This window comes from Aythya ferina (genome assembly GCF_964211825.1).
Source record: "Aythya ferina genome assembly, chromosome: 10".
Classification (NCBI taxonomy): domain Eukaryota; kingdom Metazoa; phylum Chordata; class Aves; order Anseriformes; family Anatidae; genus Aythya; species Aythya ferina.
This window is the reverse complement of record NC_140306.1, coordinates 18,967,856-18,994,514: the sequence shown is the minus strand read 5'-3', so window position 1 is coordinate 18,994,514 and position 26,659 is coordinate 18,967,856. Positions and strand designations below refer to the sequence as shown.

The 26,659-nt window shown below is 38.2% G+C and overlaps 2 protein-coding genes across 16 annotated transcripts in view; one reads left to right on the top strand and one right to left on the bottom strand.

Moving 5' to 3' along the window:
• Positions 1-1,406: 1,406 nt before the first annotated feature.
• Positions 1,407-25,279, top strand: PTPDC1 (protein tyrosine phosphatase domain containing 1; the record flags this gene model as incomplete). 6 transcript variants are annotated; one of them, XM_084530408.1, is made up of 10 exons in its annotated part: positions 1,407-1,455; positions 14,586-14,678; positions 17,400-17,571; positions 18,436-18,516; positions 18,742-18,860; positions 19,645-19,782; positions 20,393-21,600; positions 22,342-22,527; positions 23,948-24,058; positions 24,703-25,279. In XM_084530408.1, 9 exons carry the CDS (start codon positions 14,594-14,596, stop codon positions 24,817-24,819), a joined length of 2,217 nt encoding a protein of 738 aa, XP_084386534.1. In that variant the 3' UTR covers positions 24,820-25,279. The 6 variants fall into 6 exon arrangements, with proteins under 6 accessions (XP_084386534.1, XP_084386532.1, XP_084386531.1 ...); XM_084530406.1 differs by lacking the exon at positions 1,407-1,455 and adding an exon at positions 7,956-8,159; XM_084530405.1 differs by lacking the exon at positions 1,407-1,455 and adding an exon at positions 14,284-14,504.
• LOC311441840 (uncharacterized protein) overlaps positions 3,290-26,659 on the bottom strand; it is a 40,038-nt gene continuing 16,668 nt past the window's right edge. For 2 of the 10 annotated variants that reach the window (XR_014696242.1, XR_014696243.1), the window contains exons 5-7: positions 26,353-26,473; positions 25,940-26,015; positions 22,516-23,026 (exon numbers count right to left, since the gene is read on the bottom strand). Coding sequence is in view for 3 of the 10 variants with exons in the window: in XM_084530411.1 (XP_084386537.1) it covers positions 22,999-23,026; positions 26,353-26,473 (149 nt within the window). In the remaining 7 variants the exon portion in view is untranslated. Of the gene's footprint in view, positions 4,670-7,437; positions 11,839-14,975; positions 15,087-15,370; positions 15,431-16,312; positions 16,813-18,738; positions 18,947-22,515; positions 23,027-24,966; positions 25,877-25,939; positions 26,016-26,352; positions 26,474-26,659 lie in introns of those variants that run through there. The other 8 variants (XR_014696244.1, XM_084530413.1, XR_014696239.1 and 5 more) reach the window with 7 other exon arrangements.

Here is a 26,659-nt window from a genome sequence, read left to right as displayed (position 1 = left end):
CAGAAGATCTTCTGCGATGAAACCCAGCTTGGCACCACAGCAATCTGAGCCCCAAAATACAAGGAATATAAAAAGAAGCAGTACCTTAATAAAGAAAGAAACTGTTGCAGAGCTGAGGGAAAGAGGAAAAAAAAAAAAGGAAAAAAAAAAAAAAAACAACACACAACAGATGCACGATGTTAATTTGCCACAAGGTGGCATGTGCTGATCTAAAATAAGTTCCAGCCAGGTAAAGTTTGTAAAATCTGAACAGCAGAATGCAGATCTGGGGTTGGTAGGTTTGGCTTCGCGGGAGTTACTCCATTTGTGTCAGGTTTGAACTGGGCCCTAGACTATTAGAGAATCAGTATGTACCTAGAAGTATCACCAAACCTGAATGCATGCCTCTTCCTGGGAAAACAAAAATTGCCCTTTTCCTTTTTTCACTCCTTATATTCTATGGAATTGCTCTAACTAACTAACCAAAATAACGTTTCCTTGTCTGTGTCTGAGAGCTCCCCACTCGTTCTTGGTGAGTTCTCTGCTCTCTTAGGCTCATTCTCTGCTGGAACACCCCTGTTTTTTGAAACCAGACATTTCTGAGCGCTCCTTCCTCACAGATCAGTGCTGAGAGGGGCCCTTCCCTGTGCAGCCTGCTGGGAAGCACAGAGACAGAGGCAGGCTTGTCCTGTGCACACACCGTTGTGCTGGCACAAGTGTTTGTGCAGCTGCACGACGAGCGGGATCAAGGGCGTGATGTGGAGAAAAACTGATCTTCTTTCCTCATTTCAGACAGAGGAGCAAAGCCAGTGGCTATTTTCAAAAAGCGTGGTATGCCTCTGTGGCTGTATCTTTACAACAAAACAAAGAAAACGTTATGCTTGCTTTTAGGAATAGTACGAACTTTATAAATTCTTTCTGAAGCATGCAGGAAGCGTGTTTATTCACGTAATTATGTAACGATAAACACAACTTTAGGGCACAGCTATCACACGGCACGCTCGCAGCCGTGCTCAGCACACAGCGAATTACAACTCGTGGCGAGGGCACACATCGCACAGGCCCAGTAGCAGATAATTTAACAGATAATTTAACAGATAATTTACAAACCGAAGCCTGTAAACGCCCGCTGCAGTTGCTGCTGCAGCAGGGGAAGCGCACTGGGTGTCTGAAGGGAGGCAGAGGTAGGGGCTGCACGCGCGGCGTTGCTTGTTGAGCGCCTACGGGTGCTGTAGGAAGCGGGGAAGGTGAACGCTGCGCGGACCGAGCCGCGCTGAAGCCGCTCCAGATTTACACAGCCTTCGGGCCCCGCCACCCCGAGCCGGGCCGGGCCGCCCCACGGCTGCCGCCCCCCCTCAGGCCCCGCGCCCTCCCCGCGGCCCAGCCCGCATGCGCGGGGCCCGGCGCCGCCTCCCCCGGGACGGTCGGCGGCGGAGCGGCGGCGGCGGGACGCGGCGGGAGCCCGGCGGGTCCCAGGTGGGTCCCGCGCCCCCCTCCCGGCCCCGCGGGGAGCCCTCGGCCTGGGCCGCGGCCCCGCTTCCAGGCTCGGCGGCGGCCGCTGGCAGAAGCTCGGCCCCCCGGGGAGCTTCGCAGCGCCGCTCCCGGGGGGTGGTGGTTTTCAGCCGCTGCCGGTGCTTTGGGCCGGAGGCTGAAGCCGCGCTCCTCGAGCAGCACCGAAAAGAAGAGGGTACCGCGAGTGTTAGCGACCCAGGCTTAAATGCTTCCCCTTTGTGTGCCTCCCTGGCTTCGCCCTTCTTAGAAAGAGCCGTGTTTCGGGGAGGCCTGCGCCTCAATTAGTGCAACGAAGCACCACGTCTGCGAAGTAATTAATCCCAAAAGATTACGCGCAACACAGACACGAGTACTTGCAGTTGCGTGTGGCTGGAAAGCGTTTTTCTGTCTCTTTCTCATCAGTAGTTTACGTAAAGCATGCACAGAGCCACATGTGTGGCAGCCCGAGTTTGGGGGCCGGTGCTCAGGGCGCTAGGGCAGGAGTCCCAGGGGTACGATCAGCAGCCTGATCCGCTCCCTGCGTGACCGCTTCAGTGGCAGCATAAACCGCTCTGCAGGGCGCTTCTGCCACGTGCCTGAGGAAACATTTCACTTAAGCATTGTAAATCAAACGATACCGCTGATACATGGTGTTATAATAGGAGTAAAGTTACACATAAGAGGAGCCACGGGTAGAAATCGTGAAATCCGAGTTGGGTGGAATTTCAGTGGCTGGGAAGGGGGGCTCTACAAACACAATGAGAAAATTAAATGGACTGCAAGTGCTCAGGTAAAGCACAAGGTGGTTTTATAGGTGGCAAAACACTCCCAGTTTCTGAATGCAGACTACAGCTTGCTGGCTTACTTCAATTTTGCTTCCTGCTAGTATATCACTCAGAATCACAGACAGGCTTGTTCAAAGATGCTCAGTCCAACAAGGCAAGGCACGTTTCCCATTGCTTTGCAAGGCAACCCAGAAGAGCCCCAGGTGGGTGTTTTGTGCTGCGCTGCAGGGCTGTGCAGGGCTGGAGGGCTTGTGCTGACTGCCAGGCTCAAAGCACTCAGTGGCTGCACAGCGTAGGTAATTCCTGTAACTCCTTCAAACCAGTGCATTGCAACATGCCGTCTGCCGTCACTGGTCACCACCACGTGCTGTTGGTGACCCGGTGCCTGACAGGTTATGGAGAGACCCTTCCCTCCCTCCGGGGCAAGGTGCTGCCTGAGCCACCGCAATTCCCCGCTCTTCCTCTGATACAACTACCCAGGCAGGGGTCTCACTAGGTTCACTGCTTTACAAAACAAGCTTCAGACTGCAGAATTGCTTAAGCACATACACAACAATACCCAAGTAACTTCTAGCCTTGCATTCTGTGGTTAGTTTTCAAGAAAGCGTAAAAATTCCTAAGCATTTTTGCTCCTGATTTTGGGTAGTCTCTTAGTGTTGTAAATTAGAAAAGTACATTAAAAACATACCTGTTTTCTCTGCACTGGAGTGTTTCCTAGCCTTAATCCTATCACAGGAGCAAGAAGGAGGTAACACATCACTTGCAGGTGGCTGTGTCTCTCACCTGCACCTCTTGCCACTTTATTAACTTCCTTTGGTTCTTCGCCCAAACAGTCCCCTGTGCTACAGAGCTTGACCATTCTGTTCCTTAGGAAAAAGCACATGATAAAGTGCCTAAAAGGAGTGGCTACCTTAGATCTACTTCATTTTCTTAACATTTCCTCTTTACTGAATCTGCCATTTCTGAACACCTGAGCTTTATTGTGCATATCCTCCACAACTGCTCTGCATGTAGGACCAGCGTTTCCTAGAAACCACACATACATTAAGCAGTGCTTTTGCAAGGGTCTTCACAAGTTGGTAGCTCTTCAGAAGTTACAAAATGTATGAAAGAAGGAATTATTTTCTTAATTTCTCTGTTTTCCAACTACCTGACATTTGCTGGCTATTTCAAAGACAGAGCTACTAACCCAAAGTATACTCGATGTGGGCTCTGCAGCCACCTGGGTGCCACTGTGTGATACAGCCAGAAAACAGGCCGTCTCACAAAGGAGAGCTAAACTGGGTTGCTCTAGCCCTATGACACCTCTCCTTTCCTTTTTAAATCTCTAGTTAAAGTTGCAATTTTTCTTTGATTTCAAAGCCTGAGGCTAAAAAGAGGTTCTAGGTTATTTCCCTGGGCTTGTTGTCACCTATTACATTGCCAGTCCACTAAAGGACCTTTAAGTAATGCTTGATGCAATTCCTCAGTTTTAGAACCGTCTTTTGAATTGAAATCTTCATATTATCATGTTGCTCCTTCGTAACACTTCACCACATTTCCATTTTATCTTATTATTGACAATTTTAACTGACAGTGGAACAGAACAGGAAAAGAATGAATGTAGGAAGTACAGGTGATGAAAGAGGGTGGGGATCATAGGTGGGCTGTTGCTCTGGGATCTCATTAAGGATCTAAACATGTATTTGTCTCGCAGCTCTAACACTGCTGGTGTACTTGAGGTCTACAAATGAGAGGTTTTGATCCTACTTTTGTGATTGATTTGCTGCGTGATATTGCATGGTGCTTAAGGGACAGAAAAAAAAAAAGTCTAAAAGCAAAGCTTCTAAAAAATCTTTAATAAAATTTCATACAGTTTTTAAGTTACACAAAACTAAAGCAGTCCCTGCACAAAGCTAAGGCATTCCGTACAGTGTTTTAATGCAAGTCAGAAATAATGCTTCATTAATTGATTTTTATTACCCAAACTACAAGAAGAGGAAAAAGCAGAAGATGAAACAGAAAATGTACCAAGCCAGCTAGGAATCTAAATATGTAATTTGTGCTAAAGTAAAATTAAAAACAATTAAGTTTTATTAAAGCTTTAGGATAATTTAATGTTCTTATTCTATGTAGCAATGAAAACACTGCAGTCTAAACAATGATCAAACATCCCAATTGCATCCAGATCACTGTGAGACACTTTTCTACCTGCCTAATCTGATAAATTCATACCTAGGGTCATAGGACAGGTGGATTCACCAAGTCCACTACAAAGTAGCCATGAGACAGCCCGAGAAATAAACTGCCAGAAGCCTGGCAACCCCATTATACTTACCTAAAAAGCTCATTAATATCTTTAAAGAGCAATCATAGTTCAACAGAATTTTCCAGAGGATTTGGGATTCTTCAATTTAAGTAGGAAAATGCCAAACCTAGAGAGAGAGAGAAAGATTATTAGTTTAGTCACTAGCTTCCCACCTACTCTTTGTATTCTTTCTTTGGAAATGGCAAATTATTTCAGCCTAATGGTTAACTCCCCCAAAAGTCATCCTCAGCTAGCACAAAGCCTTGTCTTGACAAAAATACGATGACAAGTCTGTTTGAACAAACATGTTTGGCACCAATTCCTGGAACTAGCTAAACTTCGCAGATCACTGGAAAAAAAATCAGTTCTTCAGCTGAATAAATTGCTGCTAGTACCGAGGAGTACAAATGCAGGAACAGCTAGAAGGGACAGCCAAGCGAATCTCTAACACCTACAGACGGACACAGCCAAGTGGCAGGCTGATGCACCAAGATCTGAAAGCATCCAAGACTGAGCCCTTTTCCAGAATCGCATAGGTAAACAGTGCGGTGGTGTTAGCCACAGGAAAATAATCACCAAGTTATGTCAGAGACAGCCTCTCAAATGTGAGCATTTAGTAACTTTCCAAAAAAAAAAAAAAAAAAAAAAGACTACACTTTTATTAAAAATTTCAGTTAATTAGTGCTCCTTAATTATTCTGAACTGCTCTTTGTTCTTTAGTCACCTAAAAAATCTGCTAACTTCCTCCGTTTACTCCTACAAAATATTTTACCAGATGCTCCACTTGTTGAACACATTTTTGTGTGCTAACACTTGAAAAATGTGTCCTCTTACTCCCAATTCTTAGATCAGGATTTCTAGAGCCACTTCTATAATGAGGACAGACAATGCGTGATGAAACCAAGAAGCGATGCTGCTGTTGGAGTGTTACTTGGGCAGGGCTCTTCAGAGAGGGAAACTGGCATTTCTTGGTCTGATCTGGACGTCAGCCCTGCCTTGAGCAGGCTGGATGACCTTCAAGTCTTTTTGACCTAAATTTTCCATGATTGTAACACAGCTTCCTTCCAAAACTCTCTATATCCCAGGAACTTCCCAGGCCTCTAAAGCAGTGACGTGCTTTGGTTTCTGCCTGGGTCCACAAGATACCGAAGTGAATGTGCAATTCCACGTGCTTACAGCCGGTCATTTAACTGCTGGAGGCCATGGGGCTGCTGGCTGGTTCTTGTCTGTAAGGACAGCGTTGGGAGGCTTGGAGCTCTCCTGTTCCACCTGCACGCCAGGGAGACTGCGGGTGCTGCACCCGTGGGACTGAAACTGCTACCAGCCATTAAAGAAGTGAATGAGTAAAATTGTAGAATTTTGAAAACTTATTTTGTAGTGGAAGAAAAGATTCTTTGTATTGGTTGTCGTTGAAGTGGCGAAACTCAGTTTTGCAGTATTTCAGATACAGCTCCCACGTTTCTAACCTTAAAGTTCAAATTAGTGAACTTCAAGTTTTTAGCAATACGCACTCACGTTATAGGTTACAGAAGCAGGAATGCGTGGCTACATAATATGCCTTAGTTAAAATAGTTACAGGCTGTTATTAAATAATTTTAAAATAGTCAATTACAAATAGTTATAGGTTTGTTTTTTAAAAAAGCATTTCCATTGTGTGCACGTATCATGCATTTTCAGCTACAAAAAGGAATATAAACACTTGGAAAAACTAAAAGAATATGCAGGTGGCACTGAGATCATCTTAGGTTCAATTAGCATTCATTTTGGGAGGTGAATCTGTTGAAAAATAAAACAGATTGAACATAGCACTACCTGGTTGCTTCATGAGGTAAAATTCCTCACGAAGCTTTGTAATTAAAAAATAAAACTGCAAGTAGAATTTCTTAATGACATACTTGGGCCTTGAAAAAAGCCTGTTTTCCCCAGGAAGATGCTTTTATGTGGCTTTTGTCTCATTTTACAGTCACATTTACATTCAAACATATGTAAATATTTCTAGTGTTTACAAAACATTGGTTTTGTAACATAAATATGTAGCAAACAGTAAATGTAAACTCAAAAATCTAACTGAAGATAAGTGATCAGAGAATAATCGTCAACCATATTTTCTAAAGTACCTGTCCCGGTTTCAGTTAGGACGGACAGTACCCCAGTGGTTTCCAAAACTGCATACAAATCTTCTGAAGCCCCATTTTTAGTTAAGATTTTTTTTTTTTTCACAAACGCCCTTATATGTGTACATATATGATGTTTTCTCTTTAATAAAATTATAGTCTGCAGTTTATTTAATGCCCATGATTTTTTTTTTGTCCCTGCAGCATTAGTAAGAAACTAGATGTGTAATCTTAAGGACTTTTAAATTCATTTCTCTCTATTCTCAGTACATTAATTTTTCTATACAAAAGTAGTCGGATTCTTTTTCATTCTGATTTTTGCTGCAATTATTACAACAATAACGGTGAGATTTTGCTATAAAATTATTTTTGAAAATTAATGAAACATTATAGTCCTGTTATATGCCCTGTCTCTGCTGGCCAAAGTGAGGCAGGGGGTGAGTTCAGAGCACAAGTACCTTGGCATTAGTTGTCTCCTGCAGCTTGCTGTCCCTGCTTGTTTAAATAATACACACACCCCATTCACAGAAGCTTGCACTAGTACTTTCTTTTTCTCTAAGTAATTGGGAGGTATTTTTAATGACAAATAGTGAGTAAGCACTTAATTAACACTAGCCTTTTTTTTTTTTTTTTTTTTTTTTAATAAAATGTGTAGGTAAGCTGTGGAAATAGACAAAAGCCTTTCTTGTCAGATAATATTTAGTAGTTGAAATTGTTGTAGTAAAATAGAATATCATATCCTATTTTATTTATCTTGTTTTCTTACTTTATTTTAGCTCACCTTAGTTAAATCAACAAAGTCCTTGTGTGTGTGTGTGGTTTTTTTTTTTTTGTTTGTTTGTTTTTGGTAGATCACATCCTCTCCATTCATAACTTATTTTTCTTCTGCTTTTGAGGTGTTCATTTTAATACAGTTAATTTACACTCAATTTACATACTTTAATGATAGTATTTGAAAAATAGTAAGTTTTGTTCAGGGTGCAACCACAGGTACAAACAAAAGACAGTTTCTTTCCATGTTGTTATAAAATTACTGTATCAGTTTAACTGCAATTAAGGTACATTCCCCAAATGATTTTTGTAACTGTGTGCTTAGTGGTCTGGCACATGTAGACACACATATTTACTTGTGGTTGATAACAGGAAAATGAGGTGAATGGAAAGGATGAAGCAGAACGATACGGAGGGTTCAGTTATTAAAACAGGTTGGTGTGGCCTGTTTGCCTCAATCCCTTTAAAATCAAGGCAGACACAGAAAGCAGTTTATGGGACGATTATCTGCATCGCCTGTAAGGCATTCCTCATACAGTCTTAAGTTAAGAAAAGATAGTTACAGGCTCCTCCCAGATTACCATCACGAATCCAATTAACTCCAGGAAATACTGTGGCAACACCATTCAGCATCTCTTCTGCAAAGGTGAATTCCCTACAATATATTTCTTGAAATTGATACAGCAGCAATGAAGGGATCAACACTAACTCACTCTTTTTGCAGGGTAACAGGTAAGATGTTCAACTGAAATTACTGAAATTCTATATTAAAGGTCACGTAAATTTGCTGGATTTGACTATCTGCAGTATAAAAATATTTTCTTTTAAGTCGTAGAGTTCAGTTTTAAAACTTTTCCACTTATGAATGCTTTCAGTAGCATTCAGCTGTGCTGACAATATTTCATTCTTCTGTATGTAGTCTGACAAATCTACTAGTCTTAGTAAACATGATATTCATGATCCGTAATATCTGAGTCACTCATTTTTCTTTGTAGAACAGTTAATTTATTCATTTTTACACCATCTACTTTATAATTCTCAATAGTAATTACTGGTTGCCAACCTGTTCAAGGTAGTTTAAAATAACTTCTCTTAACTACTGCGTTAACACTATCACAGAAAGCTGACGTGACTTAATGAGATGAATCAAGTCAATTGGTAGACCTGTCCATCATCTTAGGTTGCAGTTTCTTGCTATTTATGTCAAAAAAAACTATTAATAGCAAATACTGAATCACCAGAGCAACACCTACATAATTTTCTAACGGATTATATTCTTTTGTCTCTTTTGTACATGAAAGGAGCTGTAGTCCTTTGTAAATATCATGCTTAATGATTAAATGACATTCACCTTTAATTAAAACAAATGATGATTTTTTTTTTTTTCCTAAAGGAAAAATAAAAGCAACAACCCAACTCGTGGAAATAACAAATTAGTTTTTGTTGCATTCCCAGTGAAATCACCAGAGTTTGACAACAGCTGTAGTATTGTTCTGCTGTATAAATTCCATATAGCTGAACAAGCATTCAAGTTATTACCTTATCTTCCCTTTGTCCTATATCTCTGTGTTTATTTTCTTTTTATGATTTTCTCATGTTTGCTCATAGGTAGTAAACCTTTCAAATTTCAAGCAAGCCTAGGGAAGTGAGGTGTGTGCCTATTGAAATAGGTGTGCTAACTGCCTTCAAGCCTTTTACTTGTAGCTAAAGTATTTGTGATACGGCTTATCAGTGATTTTTTTTTTTTTTTACTGCAATAAGTATTAGAACAAGAAACTGAATCATAATGATCAAGTTTAAGGAAAAAAGTTATCTACTATTTTTCTAAAACTTTAGAAATAAATGTTTTGTTATTTCTGGCAATGTTCAAAGTAGATAGTGTGTTGTACTTTTCAATATGATTTCATTTACCAGTGCTTCTTGTAGAAGTCACTAACTACCCCTCAGTGTACTTAGATTTTTCTATCAAAAATGTTAATGATCTGCCTATATTATCAGATGTAAAACCTGAATTTAATGACCAAGTTATAATTTATTAGCTCGTAACCACTTTAGTATCTATAAAACAGTCCTCAGTACATGATCATATTTTTGCTTAATTACCTGAGTTATCTTTAGTTATGTAAATTAATTAGTGCAGTTTTCAGAACTTTGCATTTTGGCAATGAAACTTTATCCCATACAATCTTCCATTTCGACAAATACCCTGTTGACTTCTATGGGACTGCTCACAAAAGCAGAGTTACTGAAGATAAGTACTTACAGAATCAGGCCACAGAGTGAATTTTAATGATGTTTAATTTTAATCGTGGGCATAGGTGCTAAGCTAATATGGCCACTACCTGCATCTGCAGTTGACTATCTTGCTTTAAAAATTGGCCACTGGTTAGTTACTTATATGTGAATACAACAGGGGAGAGAACAATTCATTTCAAAAGGCAAGAAAACAGTAAAAAACAATCCCCGCATTTTATATGACAAGCATAAGCATCAGCATTTACCTCTATTGCATGAATATATTTGAGGTTTAAAATAGCTTTTCTTATACACTGACATTAAAAAATTGAAAGCTTATCCAAGGTTTCTAATGTTAACATAAAAACTAATCTTTTGGAATATGTGGTTTGCTGTCATATGCTAGTTACCAAATCCATATAAATCTGAAGAAATGGGACTCCACTGTTAGTAAACAGCTCCACAGAAATGCGGAGAGGATTCCTGTTTGTGCTGGCAGCTGAACTGGCACAACTGTAATCATTCCAGTCTCAACTACAAGCTCTTCTGTTTTGAAAACATGTTCTAAAGATAGTAATTGCATTTATTAAATAACCATATTAATTGCTAAGGTCAGCTGGGACCAGCCCTTGTCTTTGCACTTTTTGGCTTTTCTGGCTGCTAAAACACGAGACATTGGACATTGTTCCTTTCTTTCATTTCATTTTGGAGCAAAAAATCAGCCCAGTGACTGGAAACCACTGATTTCCAGGTCCTGAAATTCTACGAAATAATCCTTTTTGCACGCTCTTGTGAACCAGGAAGGCATGCCTCCTGTATGCTCCTCCTGGCCAAGGCTGCCCACCAGTTGGTTGCAGATCCCTGATCTCTCCCTTGCCCTCCTTGCGGTGTGGCATTTTGCTGCTTAACCTGTATCTCCACAAAGAGAAGCCCTTTCATTCCAGAGGAAGTGGATGTAGACCAGAGGCTGCATCACTCCCTAAAACGCAAGTGGGAGCACAGACTGGCCTCACCAAAGGCACCACAGTGTGCCTATACTATTTCCTCTGCAAGAAATTCACCTCTGCGTAGATGATGCATATTTGACAGCTGTCATTTGTTACCAAATGCAACAGGTGAATCAGCAGTGCTACCAACAGACAACAAAAGCTGATCCATCCCTTCTGTTAGGGATCGGGCTGCTCAAAAATAGAGAAAAGAAATGACGCAAAGAGACACCAAAACATGTAAAAAATCCACGCCTCAGAGGGACCTGTTGAAATATCCCCTGAGGGCTTGATATCTGATTTCAATGTACGCTTGTTTTCCTGGGCAATGGGGTTCTGCTGTTTACTTCAGTCAGCCATCATCAATGTTATTTTTTCTACACTTTGGTTGCATTACCTGTGGCGTTTATGCAAGCTTAATGACATTGCTTCCCATGATAAAATATAAAGAGATGGAACATCACCTAAGACACTGTTCCATTTCTTAAATTGTGATAGCAGGATTAAAAGGCCAGCCTCTTTGCTGTCATGGCAATAGAAATGCATGTCACCCAGATAACAGAGGGGATCTGATTAAGGTGGTGTCATGATTGCCACAAGGCACCTGACCCAGTTCCCTCAGGGAGCTAATAAGGAACGTGACCTGGAATAACATTTGAGACTTGTTTTTTCTCTAGCATCTGTCAAGTGTTAACATGATGAACAAAATGCTGAAAAGGACCTTTTTAAAACTAAAAAATGTACAGAGAAAAAACAGGAGAGTTATGTTTCTTTTACCCAACCACTATTTTAGCTTTTAATGCTGTTCTTATTTGCAGGACAGTAATAGCCCTCTCTGTAGTAACAACACGGAAATAGTACTGCCTGTCCCAAAATAAAACTTTTTACCTTCGTTCAAGGGAGTGCATAATTTCTCTGTAAACTCTTATCACAATCTTACTTAACTTTTTGTTTGTTTGTTTCAGAAAAATATACAACAAAACAGAGAATTGGAATTGCCTGGTCATACAGAACAGGAAATAGAGATTTGGTCTACTAAAAAAATTTGAGAGAGGTCTAATTTGTTAAAAAAGAAAAACAAACAAAAAAACACATTGTTTACCTCTGCCATTTTGAGCAATCTTGCTAGTATTTTGTATATTGTAGGTATGTCGTCTGCATCTCTTCCCTCTTCTGTAAAGGCCTGAAATCTGGTTGAAAAAAAAAAAAAAGAGGAAAGTAATTTTGATTAATAGTAATATCTCTACTGTTTCATCTCACTTCTTCTGTCTAACACTGGGTACAAGCAAATAGGAAAACTAACAGGCATACATAAATGTCTGTGAAATACAGTAACTAACAGATGATGTTCTGAGTAGCCTTATTTTACCAGTAAGTTGCAGGTAATACTGCTGTAGCATGTAAGTCTTCATTTTTGAATGGAGACTTTCTATAATACAGTATTCATTCTGACACATCCTGCGATGTATGTCTGGAAAACTCTGTCTCTATTTAAATAACATTCATATTCTTTATTCCATATTTCAAGAAAATTATTTGCATTTACTGTTAAGGATATTGTTCAGACAGGTGCAGCACAAATATTACACGAGTCTGTAGTCTGTGCTGAGCAACCTATTAGTTTGTGATTAAATAACTCTGTAGTAAATTCACTTATATTTTCAAACAAATCACAGTGAGCTGTTTCACTTCTTGCAACACAGATAACAGACTATGGAAAAATATTAAAAAAGCAATGATTTCATGGAACTATAGATTCAGAAAGAGTTGCCTGAACTCAGTCCTAGCATACATAAGAAAACACTGCCTCCGATAAAAGCTCAAGAAATCAAATTCTATTTCCAACAATTTCATGAAGTGCTGTATACTGCATATCCAAAACTTTGTTAAAAAAATGTGGTACTTTGTAAATTCAACTACAAACGTTAGAAATGCCAGATTTCCAACTTAGCTTGAAGCTTTAATTCTGGAACATTTTAGGGAAAGATGATGGCCTTTTCAGGATACAGGTGTTTCACCGACATTCCTCCCCATGGGGGAGTCATGCAGAGAAGCTTGAGCTGTGTCCTGGGTTAGTGGGGCACAGCCTGACTGGACTGGGTTTTCTCTGGCAGCTACCGTTCATTGTCAGAACAGCGTGACTGGTGGTGATCCTGCTGCCCGTATGATTACATTGGACTTTTTCAAATGCTTGTATGTTATCTGGAAAAGCTATTAAAATTTTTGAGAGAAATTTCCGAGAAATAGAAATATTTTTTTAGCTGCTGAGTTTCCTCTGATCTATTACTGATTTCAGAGTCCATTGGGGAGGGAAAAAAATAAAAAAAAAAAAAGAAAAAGTTAATTAAGGTAATTAGAGCTCAAAATAGAATGCAAGTTGTGCCTGTATTCCTGCTTACTTATTAAAGGCATTGACTTGTAAAAGTGCAGCCAGATGGTCAAGTAGCTGAGTAGAAAATGTTCAGGATACCCTTTAGTCTAGTGTAAGATTCATCTGAAAGATCTGAATGAATATTCTTAATAATATACAGATGTACATTAGAAATGCATTCCTTAACTTCACTTAAGTTTTGAAAGGCCTTTTGGCTTTCACAAACACACACAATTCTTGTATTTTTGAGGCCACTGATGCAGCGGTATTAAAAGGCTGTTAATGGGCATGTATATTCAGTTCCCACCTTCAAGCATCTCGAAAAGGACAGAGTTGTACTAGGTGACTTTGATATGGAATAAAATCCACAAGCATGGTTGGAAGAATAATTTCAATTTATTCAACCATGTGGCAGATAGTGTAATATGAATTAATGAAATTTTATGTACCCCTATTCAGATACTTAAAATAATTATGCAGTATTATAGATAAAGAGTGGACAGTAAGCAGCAAGCAGTTAATACCTCATTTCAACACAGCACTGGATTGTTTACCACATAATCCCTGCATTACTTTTTATTTTTTTTTATTTTTTTTTTTTTCCAATATTTTTAGTAAATCTGTTAAATGCTATTTATGCTGCTAAATTCTGACACTGGTTTTCCAAAACATGGCACAGAAGGTTCGTCTATATAGAAAAGTTTCAATAGTTACAGCAGAGACCTACTTAACTTGGTATAATCTTTATTTATTTTTAACATTACATTTGCAACTATTTTACTATTGAGATAAGAGGAAGAGATCTTTTAACGGGTAAAAATTTTCAGTTAGCATCCATGTAGTTGGTTTACTTACACATCACAGTGACTGATGTGTTTCTGTTTACAGCCTTCCTTTAGTTCTCTTTGTCAGACACAGTCTCTTCAGAAAATGACTTGCTTTGTATCAGAAATTGTATTAAAATGTGTTTTCTGCTTAGACAAAGTCTTGGGTTCACTTTTGTTTTTAGAAGAGAATCTTCATATATGTGATTTCAAACTTGCCATCATACCAGAAACAAAGAGTGGGGGGAGGAGAGCAGAGGAAGCACGTACCTTGTGGATAGTCTGTTGGGCAAGCATCAGCTAAAAGTATGAATGGTATGATTTAGAAATAGTGCTGCCATTCTGGTATCATTAGATTTGCTGGAACTGCCCCTTGGAAGGTTCCAGTTAGACTTACAGTTGTATGGTTACCTTTACAAATTTGAGAAAATCAAGATGGAGGCATCTAGGTGAGTGCCTCCTGTCCATATAAAGCACACACTTTGAAGTACGCAGTCAGCCAGACTCTGGAGCTGGAAATACACAATTAACTAAACTTCAAATTGCTAGGGCAGACAGTGAAGCAGTTGAACTTTAAGATGACTGCACATCAAAACCCAAGTACCGTCCATGTCTGACTGCCCCAATCTTAAGCTTGGGGCAACTTACAACCACGTGTCAGGTACTCAACTTTAACTCAGCTTTATTTTGCCTTTTTTTAATGTATTGTAGATTTACAATGAACACACTACTGTTTCAACAGGTACTGCAATGGCTGCAGGAGTTTTGCTACAAAATGAACTCCCATATTCTTCATTGCTAGAGAGCAGCGTACATCTTGCAAATATGAGTTCAGGTAATAACTTCCTCTGATAATGCCATTCATAAAAAGTGCTTAAAGAAATTATGATTTTTTTTCCATAGAGAAAAGATGCATTATCAAATTATAATCTTAAAAATGTCTCTAACAAAAACAAACTGCATAACATTATCACCGTGATGTGTTTTTAAGCTTTTATGTTACTTCCATATTGTCAAGTTTCTTAATTAAAGAACCTGTGTCATTTCCATGTTCAGAAACCGCCTTGCTCTCTGAAAGTATAAACAACTCTTCAACAAAAAGAATTCTATAATAAAATATCTTAAGTCTTACTTTGGGTGAGTATTTGCAAATCATGGTAGATTCAATGGAAAAATATGGTGTGCAGCATTTTATCTTGCTCATTTCTGACTCCATCATTTAATATATCCTGAAGAAAAGATTCTGAGAAGAGAAAGAATAAGAATTAAATATAAGAAAGCGATATAATTAACTGGAAAGCATTTTTTTTTTGCATTTGCTGGATATAGGTAGCACTTGAAGTAGCCTCTTTTTCTCCTTCCTTCTTTCTCCTTCCTTCTTCTTCAACCTAACACCCCATATGAAAACACATTTATTAGAATACTCAGATCTTTGAGACGACAGCTAACAGTCAGCTTTAACGTTTTCCTTTTCTCATACCACATCACTACCGACAATTAATGCCTGGTATCTACAGAAAACCTTACCATGTCTGAAGAGCTGGGGAGCAGTATTCAAAATTCAGTCACTCTGTTCCTGTTCAGTACCTAGGAGAAAACAGTACATGTTTACCTGAGGAATGTTTATCAAGAGAGCTTTCTCATACGCAATTTCTCTTTAAGAATTCCTGGTTTCATAATACAAAAGAAAAAATCAAACACTGACTGATGATAGTATATATCCTTAGGAAAATGCAACAGCATTTATTTGTCAGGTGACCAAAGCTGTGGTGACTTTTCTTCATTATTTCCCCAGGCTTTCTCCTTTAACATCCAGTCTAATGCACAAACAATGGGAAGGTTTATTTTATTTTATTTTATTTTAATTTTTTTTAAACATTCCTGTAGTTTGTTCTCCACATAGTTGCATAACAATTTTGTGCTTTTGAAAACAACAGTCCTGTTTTTGAGCAGTCCTTCTGGCCAGCTCGTTCTTACCACGCTAGAAGCAAAGAGGGAGGCAATTTGCCACCTAATATCTACCTTCATAAGCCTAAAGCACTCAACCAATGCATCTTCTCCTCCCCATAATCTGCTTTATCTCAGTCTGTAGGGCTAACAGCTTTGGTTAATAAAAGAGCTGTGCCCTGAAAAAAAATAAGCCTTTTGTTTTGAATAACAAATTGTGTTTTGTTGAAGATATGAATGGTCCAGAGCGAACAGTCTACAATTCATCATGTACTGAGCCATTTCAGTAGGAACACACTAATCCCAATCATTACAGAGCTAATGATGCATTTTGGAGCAACTAAGCGGAGGGAGAGAGGTGGTTGTGGAATGTTAACCCAAGAGGTGGGGGAGTATAATGTACTTACAGATTTCTCAGGAAGCAGAGCCCCCAACTGCATTCTGATTGTTCTTTTGAATATACTATTTTGTGTCTTAGCAAGTTCTGAATGTGTGTTATTTATGACCAACTAAAATACTCACATTGTTTACGGAAAATGTTTTGGTTGTTCCCCGTCCATTTCCAAAATTATCTGCTTGAAATGCAACTATTTTCATCGGCGGCAGAACAGCTTGTCCCAACCAGAACCAGCCCCTACAGCATCTCGCTGCCTCGGGGCTGGCTGCGAGTTACTATGGTGACAGCTCAGCCCCTGCCTTCTGGCTGCCGGAGCGGGCGGGAGGATGCTGCACATCCCTGCAACTTCGGCACAGAACAACTGGGGTGTTCGATCAGCGCGTCCTCAGCACCCTGCCACACTGTCGCTGGGGCCAGGCAGTCATGCAGGGCTCACCCCGGAGGCGTTCAGCTGCGAGTATTTTTAGCAACTTTTTCCAGGGCCGGAGGCATTCGTCCTCCGATCCCCTTCTCCGCATAATCCAGAGGCGCCGGAGCTCGGTGGTGGAGGTACTCTCATCATCAACTCAGCGCGTTATGGTGGCGATATCATCTCTGAGCCCCGAGGAGCTGGATGCAACTTTCCCTGAAAAAAAGAGTAAAGTAGTTTTCATTCAAACTGTTGGCAGTTCTGGTTTTGTTGCTGTTGTTGTTGTCCAATTCATATGCTTTTGCTCTGTTGACTGTATTACATATATATGCATAAAATACTGTTTAAAATATTTTTTTTCTGTATTTTATATTTCATTCATAGATTCGTATTTGAGTATTAATACATGCTTTTCACTCTAACAGCTCAATTACAGAGAACAGATAAAACAGAAGCGCACCTTCATACATATACCAAGTACACGACTACCTATTTTTGATTTTAGGTGGAAGATGACAGTGACATTTGTTCTGCTGCACAGGTTATCACACACCTATAACTTCATCAGAAAAAACAAATTTGCTATGAGAAAAAGCAACTTTTTGCTTGTAAAAAGCTTTTTAAATCAATGTTTTTTTTTCCCTTAGAATCCTTAAAGTCCATGTTTAAAAATGAGTTGTAAATTTACATATTTCATATCTGTATGCTCTTTGTAACTTTGTTGACGTAAGGCTGAACAGATGCTTTTAAGGTGGAAATGAATTTGAAAGCCACCTTACTAACTACTTTTGCTTGTGTTATAGGAAGTTCAAGGCGTCCAACAGCAAAATACACTAAAGTCGGGGAGCGCCTTCGCCATGTCATTCCTGGTCACATGCAGTGCTCCATGGCGTGCGGTGGACGTGCTTGCAAGTATGAGAACCCAGCTCGATGGAGTGACCAGGAGCAAGCCATTAAAGGGCTCTACTCTTCTTGGTAGTATGCAGCATTTACTGTCACTAAATGTAACTGGATCCAGTATATTTATTAAACGAGAGAATCATACTTAAGATTTTTTTTTTTTTTTCCAAATCAACCACTTCCAAGTTAAGTATAAAACATAATGATAGCGTGGTTCAAAATTACAAATTAACAGTAAACCATAATAGCCATTGTACATAGCCCAGTAAAAGTGATGAAAGACTTCTGTGTATTTCCAATAGGTTTGGTTCAGATCCCAAAGAATAAATACCTATCTGTCATGAACTATATATATATATATATATATATATATATATGCACACACACACACACATATATATACATATTCTGGGTTACAGACATTTCTGGCTAAGATTTAAAATGCAAATTAATTAAAATGTGGTCATAATAGAATTTCAAAGTAAAAACAGTTACTGGAGATGAAATAATGTGTGTTCAAAAAAGCATATCCATATACAGTATTACTTATGTGAAAAATATCTTTTAAATTTTTAACAGTAACAGTGAATGCTATTGAGAAGCATACAAGCCTTAAAGGGACAAACAGGGATCAGTCCAGATTTTTATTCAAAGGAATTTTTTAATGTGTTAATTGGACTGGCATTTAAATAGTTGAAGTAATGGTCTTTTGATATGTAATACCTGTATTAGTTTAATAGGATTTACCACTAACGCTGTATGATAGTAGAATTCTTTGAAAAATCATTTTTATTTAATCAACAATGTGTTTCTGTCCTTCTTAAAAATCACATAGTAATCTAATCATAGCAAATTCATACCGGGGAAGTTATTAATAATATCATTATCATCTTTATTAGCGTACCAGTAATAAAAACTACTACTTTTTTAATTTCTTAGGATAACAGATAACATACTGGCTATGGCTCGACCCTCAACAGAATTAATTGAAAAGTACAACATTATTGAGCAGTTCGAAAGGTAACAAAATTTACTCATTATTTATTGTAGGTATTACTCATGTAATTCCCAATCCATTTTCTCTTTCAACACAGATTTGGATAGTTGCTAAAGATCCTCTCATTTTCCTGATGCAACAGTATAAAGATTTTTTCTCCCCTAAGAATAAATGTGTGTTTCAGAAAATAAGGGATAATAAGATTTTGGTTGCATATAATGCTTAGACTCATCTATTCCTTCCTTAAGATGTGGCATAAAAACCATAATTAACCTTCAGCGTCCTGGGGAGCATGCGAGCTGTGGGAATCCATTGGAACAAGAAAGTGGTTTCACTTACCTTCCTGAGGCTTTCATGGAGGCTGGAAGTAAGTTCAATCCTGCTGCCATTCCTCATTAATTATTCACTTCAGCACCAGATATTTTTACTTGAATTCTCATGTATTAAAAGCAGCTATATAAGAAATGTTGTACAAAAGAGGGTGTAAACATAAAACTTGGCAAATATAACTGAGAGTGAATAACACATTATCCAATACTGTATATATGTAGAGTGATATTAGAGGGTTTACATTCAGGTATTTAGAATAAAGAAAGGACAACAGCTGCGTTTTTTGCTTTTTTTTTTTTTTTTTTCTTCTGAGTTCCCAAACATATAAAACATTAATGTTGTTTCAAGATCTGGTATAACTCAGGTTTTCTTACCTAGGCTATAGAATGGTTTTTGATTAAAGGACATTTGTAATGACAGTATTTTTATATTTTCAAATGCTGAGATGAGGAAAAGTGCTTCTGTGTAAGAAACAGCTTTGGACTGAAGCGGTGCTTTTATTTCTAAAAAGAAAAGATTATGTTCTACCTATGTATAGCTCAGTAATTTTTGTATGAATCACTCCGCTTTGTTATATCTTTCACATTCCAGCTGAATTTGAGTTTGACAAATCTTTGCTAGCGTCACGTATTTATCAAAGTGAAACAGCAAAAGTACTCTGAAATAGGAAAATAATCTCTTGCAAACAATAAGTAGTCATATTCTCCTAAGATTCTTTATGCGTTTTTAATACTATCATTTATTAGTCATCTCTCCCCTGCATTTAGTACTGAAAATTTCACATTCAGTAAAGCAAATAACTCTCTCTCTTTTCATTTTAGTTTATTTTTATAATTTTGGATGGAAGGATTATGGAGTGGCATCTCTCACTACTATACTTGATATGGTAAAAGTCATGGCTTTTGCGTTGCAGGAAGGAAGGGTAGCTGTTCACTGTCATGCAGGACTGGGTCGGACAGGTAAGTGTGCTCTACTGCAAGATCAACAGCATTGTTTTTCTGAAGATGCAAACCCCCTATTGTCATAATTTGTTAACGATTTAAATTCTATATCATCGAAAGATGTATATCTATAAAGTGGTTAAAAATGCTAAACAAATTGGTGAAAATGGTCAGTCAGCAGTGGAAGAGATCAGTTTTAATATATAAAAACAGAAACCTGTAAGGTTTGAAGATTTTTGAATCTGTATAATGATGCACTGTTACATTCATATGGGGCAGCTATCTTTTGATGGGAAAAATTCACCTAAAATTTCAATTACTCCTGGCTCTTTCAAGACTCGTTTGCCTGAGTTGTTCCTGTAGAAGCCACCATCGCTCCCGTGTTCACTTATGATGCAACTCCTAGAAATGCTGTGGTGAGAAACTAGCTCTCACTTCAAGTGTAGTGAGAGTGGGTTTACTGTATCTTGTGGTCCAAGGAAAGCAACTATACTTGCCTAACAGCATCAGGTAATAAAGGGCACAAAACCTCTATCTGTACCTATGTTCATTTTTACCCCATGGTTCTTCTGAATGTTTGTTTCAGTTTGATAGTTCTTCAGCTAATTTTTGTGTTTATATTTCCCAGGTGTTCTAGTAGCTTGCTACTTAGTTTTTGCAACAAGAATGACAGCTGATCAAGCAATTCTTTTTGTCAGAGCGAAAAGGCCTAATTCTATTCAGACTAGAGGGCAGTTACTATGCATCAGAGAATTCACTCAGTTTTTGATTCCTCTGAGAAATGTGTTTGCATGCTGCGAACCCAAGGCACACACGGTGACACTGTCCCAGTACCTGACCCGCCAAAGACACCTGCTCCATGGCTACGAGAGCAGGCATCTCAAACACGTGCCAAAACTCATTCATCTCGTTTGCAAACTGTTGCTAGACTTGGCAGAAAATAGACAAGTGATAGAAGCAGAACTGTTAGATATACCAGATCTCTCAGCTGAAATTGAAAAGACTGTTTCTCAGCTGGTGTCTGCACAGCTAGATAAAGAACTGGCAAGGCAAGACAGTGACACATCGGACTCCTCCCATGCCCACTCGGCCCCCTTTGAGACCCAGGATTCTCTTTTCTCCCTGGCACACGAATGTGATCCTCTTTGGAAAAGAAGGAACATCGACTGCCTTCAGCCTCTCACTCATGTGAAAAGGCGTCTTAGCTATAGTGAGTCAGATTTAAGGAGAACCGAGTTCCTCTTAGAACAAGCAGAAACTGCGTGGACAGTACCTGCTCAGATATTACAGCGCAACAAACTTAAGCAGAACAGTGGTGAGGAGTGTTCTGCCAAAGATGACCAAAAGCCACAGCTGGATATAAACAAAGAAGCGTTAGTGCGTAATACGTGTACGATTTGGAGTCAGACTAAATTTAATTTGGATGGGCGAAAAGATGGATCTTCAGTTCATCATAGAAGGAACTCTACCAAAGAAGTACAACGCAGCAGAACATTTTCTTCAGGTCTATCATCTATCCACACTTCCAGGGAAACTAGAACACCAAGGCAAAATTTTGCCAATGAGATTGGTCACAGGAAAGAACGCATGACTAATATGTACAGCAGAAAAGTCTATGTCTCCGAGGACTCTGATTCTTCTTCTTCTTCTAAAGTGAACTTTTCCATTGGATGCGAAAGCCAAGGTAGCAAAGATCCATCAGAGGCAATTCCACACATTGTTCTGCAGTCAGAACTAAGTTTGGAAGGCCGAAGGGTTTTGGCAGCAAAAGCACTTGCAAATATAAATGAATTTCTGGAAGAGGATGAAGTGAAGCAGAAGGTAGAAATGTGGCAGGTAATTTTTAATTTGACTCAGTGTTGTATATTCTGCAATGTTTCACCTAGGTTAATTCCTAGAATGGCAAAAATGCTACCATGTGCTTTGAAAGAGCTGAGACACAGATTTATGCTCTGGTTAAGAAAATAATTGTATTTGTCAGTTATCACCAGCTCTTTCAGTAGGAAACAAAGTGAACCTACAAATTTTGTTATCTAACTGGAGGTTAGAACATTGTTTCTGGTTGCGTTCATTCATTTTACAAACTAATGAAAACTGATGCTATTATCTGTAGCTTAACTTAATATCTGTAGTACTTTTATGCTATCAGCAATGAAGTTAGAGCTATGTTGTTTTTAATCAGCGCTTTCTCAGACCTAATCGGAGGATTCTGTGTGTAAAAGTATTTCGTAGAAACTTAATTGCTTATTCTCAAAACCAAATCCTCCTACCAACATTTGTTTTAAAGTAGGAATTCAAAGCTATTTTACATGTTCTAGGAGATAACTGGGAGAGTCAGAGCTGCACTACTTATGTCATCCTTCTGTTTTAAAGAATCACTTGTATTACTGCTGATTAATGTTGATGCTTTAGAAAAAGAAAAAATATATTTTTTTTGGAACTGTTAAGTCTTCTGTTCGTGTTGGAATGTAAGCAGCCAAGTACTGCTACAATCAAAGAGAATGCCAGTAAAAGTAAATAGATGATTCATTTTCACCCTCTTCCCCCCCCCTCCTCCTTTTTTTTTTCCCCCTAAAGAAAGAACTGAATTCTCGAGATGGAGCTTGGGATAAAATCTGTACTGAGAGAGATCCTTTCATCCTCTGTAGCTTGATGTGGTCCTGGATCGAGCAACTGAAAGAACCTATTATATCCAAAGATGATATTGACATGTTGGCAAAAAATTGCATAGAATCACAAGATGCACTTAACTTGCTGAGAAAGGTAGATATTATATATGTCAATCCATTATTTTACTGTTAAGTATATTTTGTTAATACATGCTGAACCATTCATTTATTGCCTTTAGACACAGAAACTGTACTCTCTAAAGGCAACTCCAATCTCTTTAAAAATCAAAACGAGGATTATTTTCATATTCAATAGTATGAGCTGTAATCAATAATACTACCATGATGAATATTATAAGAAAAGTCTGAGTTATCTTTGGAACTTATTTGGTAGAAGCCCAACTGCATTTGCATGCCTGCAAATTCTCCAGTTGGAGATCCAGGGGCAAAGACAAGAAACTTGCCTTTTGTATGGCTTTTGTTAATGTCAAATCTGTCAGCTGTGCTTAACAGTCGTCATATTTGCTGTGCAAACATCATACTCCATCAGTTTCGGAAGAACTGGACAAGGAATAGGAAGAATTTGCCAATTGAAGGATACAGAAGGCAGGCCAAAATCCTTTACTTAATTCAGAACTGTGACCATTTGAACTCTGAAATGAGAAACAGGTACTTATGATCCGCAATCACTTAACTGTGCTTACCCCAAAGAGCTAGATGCAGGGTAAATAAAACAAAACAAAACAAACCCACTTCTATTCTTGACCTCTTAATTATGCAAACTCATTTCGTAATTCTTTGGGAATTGCTTCCAAAGTATTTGCGAAAAAGATAGGGACCCTTTTAATAACCTCTAGATACCCAAGAATACAGCTTCTAAACAGTAGGTGGGCAGACTTTGTGTGCAGTGACCACTTTAACGACATGACATTCAGAATTCCTCATCTCAAAATGTCATGTTTCTTCCTGACGCATTCTTCCACCCTATCGAGTTTTAAGTTTCTGTTTGTATCAAAATAAAGAACACTTTTAATCTATCAAAATAGAAACCTATAATCCCATCCAAAGGGATGGGAATTAGCAGCTCCAAGGATACTTTGCTCCATTTATATACATCCTCGTCTCTCTGCAAGCTTCTTTTCATGGTGAAGGATACTTGGTAGGGCAGAAGGAGATGTAGATCATGCTACATTAGCTGGGGAAAGAGCTAACGTGCATAGCATTTGAGACTGAAAAGATCTAATCTCACTTTTTCTATGCTACCTCACGTGAGTGTTGCACTTTTTGTGTTGGGAACCTTGAAATGCCAGGTCTCCAGAAGAATGCCTGACCTTGTTGAAATTTCCAGAATAGTCTGAGATACACAAGAGAAGAGTTTCTCCCATCATGACTGAAACAATTACATAGAAACTCTTAAGGCTTGTAAAAATTCTCTCCCCAACTCCTACACCTGAAGGTTTCAATACAGAAAGGCGCGGTCTGATATTTGAACAGCAATTAACAAAAATGGAAAGTTAAATGTTTTTCTTGAAAAGATTTCTTCTAACGAGCTGCTGTTCCTTTTTACCCACCAGGAACAGTGTCAGACTATCCTTTGTATTTTACACTGTGTGGTGAACTTGCAAATGCTACCAGCTGATGTGGAGGAGGCCTTACTTGCTCGTGCTATTAAAGCTTTCACTAAGGCAAGTAACCATTTGTCCAAGACATCGTATTTATTTGTTGTAAATCATGTAGGGTGAATCAACAGAGCAGTCCTCTGTGTTAAAAATTACAGTAATTCCTTCACACTTCGTGTACTCATGTTATTTCAGAGTTTATATTTTATAATAACCAGCCTACATAAAAGATAGGAAATACTCTCAATAAAATTACATTCTGTCACTACAGCCTCAGTCCTTCAGTCGCATTTTTCTATTTCTGGCTCAAGTCCAATTCATGAACTTCTTCATGTTAGGGAAAAGATAATTTCTACGGGGTGAGATCAAGTAGGCATTGGGAGTAGCCTTTACTACTTGGACTCTTATCATCAGATTAAATTATTTTCTAAAATTACATTGCAGTTCAGCAAGTGAAATTATTTGAAAAGAAAGTTAATTGCTTCCTAATCTTTTGTAAATCTACAGACATGCCACCTGTTAAAACAATCATGACATTTCTCCTCTCCTCTGGTTAGCTTGTTTTAATGTTTAGTCAGCAAAAAATTGTAAATACTCAGTATTAAGTATGCCATAACACAACACGTATTTTCTTTGATAAATCTGAAAACTGATTTAAAAAATGTTGGTCATCTACTTTGCATTTTGCTATATTTTCTTCCTTTTATTAGACAAGCTTCGATTCTGAAGATGGACCCTATGTTTACAATACCTTGAAAAAAGTATTTAAACAAACACTGGAAGAAAAAAGAAAAAAGCTTAAGGAAGGAACAGAAAATCCCTCTTGATTTCTGCATGGCAATGCTGAAGAATTAGATGGGTCTACCAAATTATTTTGCATTTTCCAGCTACTGTATTTTGTGCTATTTGGTATGATTTACTTAACTTCAGGTGACAGTAGTTATTAACAAAACGTTTTATTTTTTTAGAGGCAGTTTTAGTGACAATTGTTCCATCTACATGGTTCTAAGGAACAGCTCCTGCGTGACCGTACTGTAGCATTTTGGTTTCAAGTACAATGCTTTTATTTTGTGAACTGTTCTCTTTTCTTCAGATGTATTTAATGATTTAGACTCCTCTGTCATTGGCAAGCTATGCTATTTTCAAGTTACAAGGTTGCCATAAATTCAGTGCCATGGTACATGAAGGTTTAATGGATTGAGTTTATGTATTAACATTAAATATGTTTACATTAATGTTACTTGATATTATTTTGCAGAAAAATAAAAACTGGCTGAACTTACAAAACTTTTGCTTTTAGAAAATTTAGAAAATAGTGAACAGAGCTTAGGGTCTACTGTTAGCAGCAGATATTTTTTTTTCTTGTAGATACCTTAAATAATTTTCACCAATGTATTTCTAAGAGGTGTTGCAGAAGAGAAATACATTAAACGTATTGAGTATGAAGTTATAAAGGTCTGAAGTTAGATTTTTTTTTTTTAATGGAAGATAGGCTGTGTCATCTTAAATGCTTTGAATACAAGCAAAGTTTTACCTTACTAGTTAAATTTTTATAGACCTTATTTTAAGTGGAAAAAATATGTAATCATCAAATGTTTAAAAAGATATAATTCTCTCTGTACTTATATTCAGCAAAAACTTATACAGAAATGTAACAGAATAACACTCAAAAATAATCAATGAAAATCTTATCTACGGTACACTTTGTTGCGGCATTTTCATCTAATAGGACAGAACAACGGGGATATCATCATACTGAGTTTTTGATGACAGCCTTAGGATTCAGACTGGAATGTCATTTTGGAGATTAACAGTTTATCCAGTTTGATATGTTTTAGTGGTTAAATAAGAATTTGTCCATTTCCAAAATATTTTTATTTCGCCCTGTAAATGATTAATATTTAGAGTTAAAAACAGATCAGTTTTATATATTTAAATTATACCTACTTGATCTGTTAGATGGTGATACACCAAATTCAGAGCCAAACGAGTACTTTGGTAGAATCATCTCGAAGTAAGCACACTTGAAATTAAAATATCACATACACAAAAGCAGCTTTGTAAAGAGCCTGTGCAACACAGCATGTAGTTCAGCTTTAGCCAGCGTATCATAGCAGTTAGACTTGGGAAAATTGAGATGCATTTGCAGGTATCATAAATTCCCAAGGAATTATTTCAACATTTCAACTGTAGCGAATCCAGAGTTGAACAGTTCCAAATAGCTCGCATGCTCACAGCATAGAGACCAGCTCAGAATTGTTTAAACCAGGATAATTAAGAAGGACTGCATATCATTAAAACTAGCTAGAATAATCTTTCTGAAGTTAATGTCAAGTGTTCACATTTGAAAAATTACCTACCGGCTGTCCATGCAGATGGATATTGCAGAACTGGGTGCTTTTTCACTTAGTACGTTTTTTGGTTCACTGACAAATGTGGTGTAATTACTACCAAACCAACCCCTCCATCTGATTGAAGCCACTATGGGGAAAAAAAACAACAGCCCATCTAAATGAAATAGCAAACTCACAAACAGCAGCATCCTATTAATTAATTTCTCACCTGGGTGATGTAAATGCTTAAATTGCAAACAGGCTTTTTCCACATCATTTCCTGATGCAGTAAACCTGACTCACAGATTTGTGTGACAGCCTCCCAGCTGTGGGT